The sequence below is a fragment of the Dendropsophus ebraccatus genome, chromosome 10, assembly GCF_027789765.1.
Source record: "Dendropsophus ebraccatus isolate aDenEbr1 chromosome 10, aDenEbr1.pat, whole genome shotgun sequence".
In the NCBI taxonomy this organism is placed as follows: Eukaryota; Metazoa; Chordata; class Amphibia; order Anura; family Hylidae; genus Dendropsophus; species Dendropsophus ebraccatus.
This window is the reverse complement of record NC_091463.1, coordinates 92,352,405-92,363,437: the sequence shown is the minus strand read 5'-3', so window position 1 is coordinate 92,363,437 and position 11,033 is coordinate 92,352,405. Positions and strand designations below refer to the sequence as shown.

Sequence of the window (11,033 nt, the reverse complement as noted above, 5' to 3'; positions counted from 1 at the left end):
AGGGCTGGCTACTATATAAGAAGACACTATGGGGGAGGGCTGGCTACTATATAAGACACTATGGGGGAGGGCTGGCTACTATATAAGAGACTATGGGGAGGGCTGGCTACTATATAAGAGACTATGGGGGAGGGCTAGCTACTATATAAGAGACTATGGGGAGGGCTGGCTACTATATAAGAGACTATGGGGAGGGCTGGCTACTATATGAGACAATTGGGGAGGGCTGGCTACTATATAAGAGACTATTGGGGATGGCTGGCTACTATATAAGAGACTATTGGGGATGGCTGGCTACTATATAAGAGGATACTATGGGGGAGGGCTGGCTACTATATAAGAGACTATGGGGGAGGGCTGGCTACTATATAAGAGACTATTGGGGATGGCTGGCTACTATATAAGAGGATACTATGGGGGAGGGCTGGCTACTATATAAGAGACTATGGGGAGAGCTGGCTACTATATAAGACACTATAGGGAGGGCTGGCTACTATATAAAAGACTATTGGGAGAGCTGGCTACTATATAAGACACTATATGGAGGGCTGGCTACTATATAAGAGACTATGGGGGAGGGCTGGCTACTATATAAGACACTATAGGGAGGGCTGGCTACTATATAAAAGACAATTGGGAGAGCTGGCTACTATATGAGACTACTGAGGAGGGCTGGCTACTATATAAGAGACTATGGGGGAGGGCTGGCTACTATATAAGAGACTATGGGGAGGGCTGGCTTCTATATTGGGTACTTAGGAGGGCTGGCTACTATATATCAATCTTCATTAAATATCATGGTTGGCCCGCGACTTTGTCCAATTTTTTTTATTTTGGCCCACTGTGTATTTGAGTGTAACACCCCTGCTCTAAACAATTAAAAACAAGTGGAAAAAATGTAAAAAGAAAAAAAAAGAGAAAGCTAGAGGCAGCCTGAGAGTGTGGCGTGTGATATGATCCGCCCGTACACTGCGCTCAGCATCTATCATGTGAATGGTAAGAAGATGAAAGTGAAAGCAGAGGAGTATGCTAACCATAGACGGGAGGGGGGTGAGACACTGACTGAGAAGCTGAGGGAGAGGAAGCAAGAGAGAGCCGAGGAGGAGGAAGGGTTAATACAGCAGGAACCATCAACGACAGCAACGTTCTAAAGGGGCGACAGCAATCTGGACATCTGAACGCAGCCCCCCGACACCCGAAATGCTGCCGACCGGCTACAGATATGACTCCCCGCAGGGCGGGTTCAGCTTCGAGAACTGTCTCAGGTAAAGTCCGGGACTCGGATTCATAGAGGAAAGTTACTTGTTTGGGTGTAGTTACTGTGACGGGACGTATGGAGGATGTGGGGTCTGCTGAGGTGGGTCTCATCCACCTGCTCAGTGTTGGACTGGCCCACCAGAGGATCCTCCAGTGGGCCCCCAGCTTTAGAGCCTGCACTACCGCTGACTGACATGTAATTTCTCACTGGTTCTTCATTGGTGGGCCCCCAGGATCATTTCCTCTGGTGGGCCCCAGATACCCCAGTCCGACACTGCACCTGCTCCATGGTGGCGTGGACCTTCACCAGTACACGCAGGGCAGAGACAAGGGTGAGGCACTGTAGGCAGCAGCCTAAGGCGTCATGGATGGAGGGGGCGCAGTTTATTGAGAAAATCATACTAAGTGTCATGGAGGACATAAGAGAAACCCGTCGTGGGCACCAGTATAGGCCAAGGGTCTCAACTTCCTTCCAAGGTGTGGCCCCACACTAGTGACTAGAAGGTGCGCTGTAGTAGCAGGTGTACGCGGGCCCTAATGGCACATGATAGATGGGGGCCCTGTTACAGATTCTGCATCTGTTCATTTGGAGGAGGCCACGAGCACAAGCATACAAGCAGTTTCACTTTCTCGACAAAGACAAAATGTCTCCCGTCCGATATATGATAATGGTGGCCGCTGCTTCCTTTATACAGCTCACCGCCGTATACCTGTGATATAACAGTAACATTCCCATAATCCACTATTTTAGGGAATGCTGTATTCCAGGGGTAGGGAACCTTGGCTCTCCAGTTGTGGCAAAACTCCCATCATGCCTGGACAGCTGCTTTGCCCTGCAGGAGTCCAGGAGAGCAGAGTGACGATGTAATGGACTCCATATTGGCTGTCACCCAGCTTTCCTAGTAACAGATACAAGAATGAGATGGCCAAACAGAATAAATAACCTCAAGGAGTAGTATATACAGGTTATCTGAGTTTATCTGTTTCCGGGAAAGCTGGGTGACTGTACATGTGGATGCCGTTATAGCTGACACCTGAATGATGCATAGGTTTATCCCTTCCTCTCATAGGTAGATTTCTTATTCAGAAGCCTGGGAAAGCTGAATCCCAGTGGTAGCTGTAATATAGACTGTATTGGTTGTCATCCAATGTTTTCAAAATAATTATTACAATAAAAAATTATATTTATTGTTATTATTTTAATAAAGTTTTATAATTTTGTATTATAGCGTTATTAAAGAATTTTTTATTTTAATTTTTACATTTTTTTCTTGTGTGTGGCTATTTATGCAATTTGATGAAGTATTAACGGGGTACCCCGGCGAAAATCTTTCAAATCAATTGGTGCCAGAAAGTTATATAGGTTTGTAATTTACTTCTGCTTAAAACTATCCAGTCTCATCAGCTGCTGTATGTCCTGCAGGAAGTGGTGTATTCTTTCCAGTGTGACACAGTGCTCTCTGCTGCCACCTCTGTCCATGTCAGGAACTGTCCAGAGCAGGAGCAAATCCCCATAGAAAACCCCTCCTGCTCTGCAGTTCCTGACAAGGACAGAGGTGGCAGCAGAGAGCACTGTGTCAGACTGGAAAGAATACACCACTTCATGCAGGACATACAGCAGCTGATAAGTACTGGAAGACTGGAGATTTTTTAATAGAAGTAAAATACAAATCTATATAACGTTCTGTACCCAGGCATGATGGGAATTGTAGTTTTGCAACTGCTGGAGGGCTGCAAGTTTGATACCTGTGGTCTAGGGCAGCGTTCTCCAACTTGTTGATCTCTAGCTGTTGAAAATCTACAACTCCAAGCATGTCTGGGCAGTCACAGCTACTGGGAGTTGTAGTTTTGTGAGCCACGGGTTGGGGAACACTGGCCTAGGGCCTATTCCCCATGACTGTGAAATAAAAGACTCTGAGGTGCAGAGGTTCAGCTGTTATCTTGCAGGATATTATATAGATGTCAATATCCTCTGGTTACATCCGAAGCTGCACCAGCCGTATAGAGTCACTGGGGAAGATTTATCAAACATGGTGTAAAGTGAAACTGGCCCAGTTGCCCCTAGCAACCAGTCAGATTCCACCTTTCATTCCTCACAGACTCTTTGGAAAATGAAAGGTGGAATCTGATTGGTAGCTAGGGGCAACTGGACCAGTTTCTCTTTACACCATGTTTGATAAATCTCTCCAACTATGTAAATCCCTTTCTTCACTTCTCTTGTATCTCACTGTTTTCTTCTCCATTCATTTCTGATCTTGTGTGATGGTAAAGCAATGCATTGTGGGAGTTCACATGATAATTCACAGGTCTGACAACAGGATGGAGCTAAACTGTAGTCTGTTACCAAGGGCAACTGAGAAAACTTTGCCATCACTTACAGAAAGTAAAAATACAACATGAAATATCATAAAATTCAGGGGCCAAATATATGTTATAAAATGTGTATGGTTGTCACTTACATGTATGTTCTTTACATCCCCAGAAATAACACCATAGAGACAAATGCGTCAGCTCTTGGTCTCGAAGCACCCAAAGCCCGTAAGACGGGGACCACCATTGCTGGGGTCATATATAAGGTAGGGTGGAGGAGGTGGAGGAGCGGGGGGTTGTCCCATGACTGAGCCCTGTAGCACTGACTGACCTGTGGTTGAACCTATAGGAAGGTGTTATCCTAGGAGCGGACAGACGAGCCACTGATGACATGGTGGTGGCAGATAAGAACTGCGCCAAGATCCATTACATCACGGACAACATATAGTAAGTATAACCTGATGGCGGGGCACTGTTCACATGGGTCTTTTCTGACACCCCATAGTTTAGAGAGAAGGGGCTCCCTCTGCTGGAATCTCAGACACAATGCAGAGATGTGTCCACAATTAAGCAATAGACCTACTTTTAAAGGGGTACTCCAGCAAAAATCTTTTTCTTTCAAATCAACTGGTTTTAGAAAGTTATATAGATTTGTATTTTACTTCTGTTTAAAAATATCCAGTCTACCAGTACTTATCAGCTGCTGTACGTCCTGCAGGAAGTGGTGTTTTCTTTCCAGTCTTACACAGTGCTCTCTGCTGCCACCTCTGTCCATGTCAGGAACTGTCCATAGTAGGAGAGGTTTTCTATGGGGATTTGCTGCTGCTCTGCACAGTCCCTGACATGGACAGAAGTGGCAGCAGAGGGTAATGTGTCAGACTGGAAAGAATACATCACTTCCTGCAGGACAGATTTTTAAATAGAAGTAAATTACAAATCTATATAACTTTATGAAACCAGTTGATTTGACAGAAAAATATTTTTGCAGAAGTACCTCTTTAACAGGGTCGTCTAAGGTTTGGGCATGTCCCCCAAATAAGCCACTAGACATGGCAGGTATGGCATATGGGGGAGCATGTGCGACACGTTGCGGTCCAGTTTTCATTGCAATAATCTATGTATTTGTACCCAGTTGCTGTGGAGCTGGAGTAGCAGCTGACGCAGAATATGTGACCCAACTATTGTCCTCCAACCTGGCACTCCATGCAATGACCACTGGAAGACCACCGCGCATATGTACCGCAACCCGGATGCTGAAACAGCAGCTGTACAGGTGAGTGACTCTGACAAGACAGATATGGAGACAATAGACAGGAGTAGATAAGTGACGGGTGACTAGAAGATTCAACTTTATCACACTTCCTGCTTCAAGTTACTGCAGGAACAACAGCTCTGGAGCACAAACTGCTGCATATGACTACGAGAACTGTAAATCCATGCCCTGTATATATAGATTGTAGGACAGATCTCTACATTCTTATCTGTTCTCCTCTCAGATATCAAGGTCACGTAGGAGCATCGATCATCATAGGGGGGATTGATGTACGTGGCCCCCATCTTACCAGTGTCCACCCCCACGGATCTACTGACGTCAATCTCTTTACGGCTCTAGGTAAGACACAGGCAAAACCATAAATCATATCTTAAAGGGAACCTGTCACCAAGACAATGATATCTAATCTATCACCATCATATTATAGAGCAGGAGGAGCTGAGCGGAGTGATATATAACTTTGTGGGAAAAGATTCAGCATAACTTGTAACATGTTGATTGAAATCCCTCCTTATTCTGTAGTAAGGAGTCCAGTGGGCGGAGTCATACGGAGTCATAAGTTATACTGAATCTTTTCCCATAAAGATATATATCACTCCGCTCAGCTCCTCCTGCTCTATAACATGGTGCCGATAGCTTAGGTAGCATTTTCATGGTGACAGGTTCCCTTTAAGAAGTGGGTATTCAGATTATGCAGAGCAGCCGACACCTCACCGCTAATGCCAGGCTGCAGCGATCGCGCTGCAGCGTGTCATTAACTTCTTAAACGCCGTGGTGTTTAAGTGTAAGTGACAGGGGGAGTCCCCTGTCACTTACCGATTGGGATCCCCGCAGTGTGACTGCGGGGGTCCCGATCACTGTATCGGACCGCCGGAGGTCTCTTACCTACCTCCGTGCGGTCCTATCGGCGAGCAGTGATCAGTGTGAATAATCACACTAATGTATGTAAAAGTCCCCCAAAGGGACTTCAAATGTGTGTGTAAAAAAAAAGTTAAAAACACCAATACACTGCCCCAAAGCCCCTCCCCCAATAAAAGCTTAAATCAACCCCCCATCCCATTATATAAATAAAACATAAAAATAAATAAACATATAATATACCGTAGCGTGCGTAATTGTCTAATCTACTAAAATATAACAAGCGTCATTGCGAATGGCGAACGGCGTACACGAAAAGATGGAAAAAAGTGCGCGGATTACCGTTTTGATGTTACATTATATATATAAAAAAAATATTAAAAAGTGATCAATACGTCCGATCTTCACGAATATGATATTAAAAACTAGAGATCATGGCGGAAAAAATGACACCCCATACAGCCCCGTAGGTGAAAAAATAAAACAGTTATAAGCGTCACAATAGGCCCATTTTATTAATAATTAATTGCCAAAAAAAAGGATTTCATAAAAAAAAAATATATATAACATTAGAGAATCTGTGTAATCTGCATATGGTTGTGTTCGGACTGATCTATAGAATAATAGTATCATGTCGCTGTTACCATATAGTGCATTACGTAGACACAGGAACCCCCCAAACGTTACCATATTGCATTCTTTTTTCCAATTTCTATCTTCATAAATAATATATTTGGGATTCCATCATACATGTTATGGTAAAATGAATGACGCCATTACACAGTACAACTATTCCTGTAACAAATAAGCACTTACATGGCCTGTAGATAGAAAACTGAGAGTGCTGGAGCTCTTAGAAGGGGAGGAGGGAAAAACGAAAACACTAAGATCAAAATTTGCGCGGTCCACTGGGTCATTTTGGGCCTGGTCCTCAAAGGGTTAAAGGGGTTGTCCGGCGATAAAAAATTATTCACAGAATAACACACATTACAAAGTTATACAACTTTGTAATGTATGTTATGTCTGTGAATGGCCCCCTTCCCCGTGTCCCACCACCCCCACCCGTGTACCCGGAAGTGTGGTGCGCTATACTCACCTGTCACGTGCCGACCACGGTCTCCGATCCTCAGTGACGTCTTCTTCGGGAGGCCAGCGGATCTTCCCGAGTGCCGGACGCCCTCTGCAGCATCATCCGAAGCTCAGCCGCGATTGGCTGAGCACAGTTATGCTCAGCCAATCGCGGCTGAGCTTCGGATGACGCTGCAGAGGGCGGCCGACACTCGGGAAGATCCGCCGCTCGCCCGAAGAAGACGTCACTGCTGAAGATCGGAGACGAGTCGGCACGTGACAGGTATGTATAGCGCACTACACTTCCGGGTACACGGGTGGGGGTGGTGGGACACGGGGAAGGGGGCCATTCACTGACATAACATACATTACAAAGTTGTATAACTTTGTAATGTGTGTTATTCTGTGAATAATTTTTTATCGCCGGACAACCCCTTTAAAGAGGTTGTCTGGAAAAAAGTAAGGCTGCATTCACACGTTCAGTGTTTTTCCTGGTCCGGGATTGTGGTCTGCTAGCCACCTCCGTAATCCGTGCAAAACAGTTTGTTTTGGATCCGTGTCCGTTTTTTTCACGAATCTGTTTTAAAACATTTTAAATTACATTAATTACATCACATCCGTGTTTTTCATGAATGAACACAGATGTCACATCCGTGGACATCTGTGAAAAACAAGGATCTCATTGATTTCTATGGGGACTCCTTTCTGTTTCTATTTTTTAACGGCACGGATCCGTGAAATCACGTAACGTCTGAATAACCCAATAGAAAGCAATAGGCTGTAAAATTTTCCGTGCGCACAGATCCAGACTTCACGGAACGTGTGAATGCAGCCTAACTTGTCTACAGTTAAGAGATCACGGGGATCCAACCTCTGTACCCCCTGCCGATCTCCGTATCAGGCCCCGTCTTCTTTGTTATTAATACAGCCGTGGGTACGGATGCAGCCGCTGGAAACAGCCAAGCACTGTACTCGTCTCTCCATAGGAATGAATAAAGCCATGTAAATGTATAGAAATACAGGGGGAGCAGAGAGTGAAAAGTAGAATTGGCTCAGTTGTCTAGGTTACCGGCCACCACTCTGCTCTAAAAGCAGTGGTCTGGCTGATGTATAAAGTTTTAGTTTAAGTAAAAGCTGTTGTGAACGCTTCATTTTCCTGTCGCACCAGTTCGGATCTCTGTGCTTTTTTCAGGATCAGGGGCGAGTGCGGCCATTGCTGTCCTAGAAGATCGCTACAAACCCAACATGGAGGTGAGTGGGTAATAACAACCTCCTATACCTGTTATACTGCAGTATCTATAATATGGCCTCCGAGAACTTCCACCCTCCTTTCCTAGGCTCCAGAATGACAAATCTGTATATAATATACACAACAGTAGCGTTAGCCATCTGCTGGCGCCATGTCACAAATCTGCCAAATAGTGTCCCTTTAATATATATATATTTTTTCATAAATCAATAGTACAGGCGTTTTTAAGAAACTTTGTAATTGGGTTTATTAGGAAAATATGCCATTATCTAGATTCAAAAAGACTTTTCCCAGGTCCCCCCCCTCTCTCTCATCCACTGCTCATTATCAGGAAATCTTTACTCATTTACAGTCGGGCTTTGTGTAACCTATGGGGAGGGGAGAGATAAGTCGGCAGCAGAGAGCAGAGAACAAATGATTACACAGCGGGACCTGTGTGAAAGCCAGTATTTAGAGGTCAGGGAGGTCAGTGCTGACTTCAGAGGAGGAAGCCCGATGCTGTATCTGTAAATTAACTCTGTGTTGTCCTGTTTTGGTGCCTCATCTCCCTCCACCCCATCCCTCTCCATAGAGAACCATGAAGACCGGATGGAGAGCTCCAAACTGCTTTTTCATGATAAAAATGCATTTTTTACAGCTAATAAACCCTATTACAAAGTTTCTTGAAATCGTCTGTACTATTGATTTCTGCAAAAAAATAATAATTAAACGACAGTGACACTTTAAGTAGATCCTTATTTGTCAGGCGCAGTGTGTTTGGCCCAGTTGCCTGATACACCTGGGCAGGTATGCACTCCATACCTGTTTCTTATTCACACAGTCTGATCTGATGTGACTCTCCTCCTCTTTTAGCTAGAGGAGGCTAAGCAGCTGGTGACGGAATCCATCACGGCGGGCATCATGAGCGATCTGGGCTCTGGCAGCGGAGTGGATCTGTGTGTCATTACACGAGAAGGGGCGAAGGTATTACGGGGGTACACACAGACGGAGACCAAGGGGAAAAGGTGAGACAACGTAATGGTAATATACTAATAATGGAAGAGGTAATATACGGAGTAAGGCTATGTTATCACAACGTCTTTTTTAAGGCCATTTCTTTTTAGACAGCCGCCATTTTGGTGCCAAAATCATCATTTTGTGCAAATTATGTCCATCATCAGATGCTGTGTTGTGGCACCAAAAGGACGGCAGTCCACAAAAAAAAACAGCCGCAGGACGGCCAAAAAAATAACTTTGTGGTAACATAACCTGAAGATGAGCCCTGATCTGTACGTATAACCCTCCTGCCTTCCTAGGTCAGCCTCCTACCGTTACCCGCGGGGCACCACCGCCATCCTGAGCGAGAAAGTAAGGCTTTTCGATGTGGTGGAAGAATCCGTTCAACTAATGGACACAGAATAACCAGGAGGCCTAGGAGCCATGTGAAATCTGGAGTCAGTGCAGGACGCAATGGCTGCCCCCCCAGCAGCGTCATCCTCCTCCGCAGGCTTCTCTGATCCCAGATTTACATCATCTGCTTTCCGCTTTATAGACCAATTCTCATTAGTCAGTGGGAAGGTTCTTATAATAAAGATTCAAAATCTACAGTATATCTTATGTGATGTGTCTGTGTGTGGATACTGCAGGTCATGTGATGTCTCTGTATGGATACGGCAGGCAGTGTGATGTCTCTGTATGGATACGGCAGGCCGTGTGATGTCTCTGTATGGATACGGCAGGTCATGTGATGTCTCTGTATGGATACGGCAGGTCATGTGATGTCTCTGTATGGATACGGCAGGCCGTGTGATGTCTCTGTATGGATCCTGTGTGATGTCTGTGTGTGGATACTGCAGGTCATGTGATGTCTCTGTATGGATACGGCAGGTCATGTGATGTCTCTGTATGGATACGGCAGGTCATGTGATGTCTCTGTATGGATACGGCAGGTCATGTGATGTCTCTGTATGGATCCTGTGTGATGTCTGTGTATGGATACGGCTGGTCATGTGATGTCTGTGTATGGATACAGCTGGTCATGTGATGTCTCTGTATGGATACGGCAGGCAGTCTGATGTCTCTGTATGGATACGGCTGGTCATATGATGTCTGTGTATGGATACGGCAGGCTGTGTGATGTCTCTGTATGGATAAGGCAGGTCCTGTGATGTCTGTGTATGGATACGGCAGGTCATGAGATGTCTCTGTATGGATACGGCTGGTCATATGATGTCTCTGTATGGATACGGCTGGTCATATGATGTCTCTGTATGGATACGGCTGGTCATATGATGTCTCTGTATGGATACGGCAGTCCGTGTGATGTCTGTATGGATACGGCAGGCTGTGTGATGTCTCTGTATTGATACGGCAGTTTGTGTGATGTCTCTGTATGGATACGGCTGGTCATGTGATGTCTGTATGGATACGGCAGGCTGTATGATGTCTCTGTATGGATACGGCAGGCTGTATGATGTCTCTGTATGGGTACGGCAGGTCATGTGATGTCTCTGTATGGATACTGCAGGCTGTCTGATGTCTCTGTATGGATACGGAACGTCATGTGATGTCTCTGTATGGTTACGGCAGGCTGTATGATGTCTCTGTATGGATACGGCAGGCTGTATGATGTCCCTGTATGTATATGGCAGGTCATGTGATGTCTCTGTATGGATACGGCAGGTCATGTGATGTCTGTGTATGGATACGGCAGGTTGTGTGATGTCTCTGTATGGATACGGCAGGCTGTGTGATGTCTCTGTATGGATACGGCTGATCATGTGATGTCTGTGTATGGATACGGCAGGTTGTGTGATGTCTCTGTATGGATACGGCAGGCTGTGTGATGTCTCTGTATGGATACGGCTGATCATGTGATGTCTCTGGATGGATACGGCAGTATGTGTGATGTCTCTGTATGTATATGGCAGGCCGTGTGATGTCTCTGTATGGATACGGCAGGTGGTGTATTGTCTCTGTATGGATACAGCAGGTCATGTGACTGCTCTGTATGGATATGGAAGGCTGTGTGATCTCTTT

General features: G+C 45.4%; 1 protein-coding gene across 1 annotated transcript; it reads left to right on the top strand.

Annotated features, from left to right (window-relative positions):
- Positions 1 to 1,020: 1,020 nt before the first annotated feature.
- Positions 1,021 to 9,599, top strand: LOC138765793 (proteasome subunit beta type-7-like). Its single transcript, XM_069942852.1, has 8 exons — positions 1,021 to 1,265; positions 3,740 to 3,833; positions 3,917 to 4,014; positions 4,700 to 4,840; positions 5,064 to 5,179; positions 7,959 to 8,017; positions 8,868 to 9,019; positions 9,311 to 9,599. The coding sequence occupies exons 1-8, from the start codon at positions 1,201 to 1,203 to the stop codon at positions 9,414 to 9,416; spliced, it is 831 nt and encodes a 276-aa protein (XP_069798953.1). The 5' UTR covers positions 1,021 to 1,200; the 3' UTR covers positions 9,417 to 9,599.
- Positions 9,600 to 11,033: the final 1,434 nt, after the last annotated feature.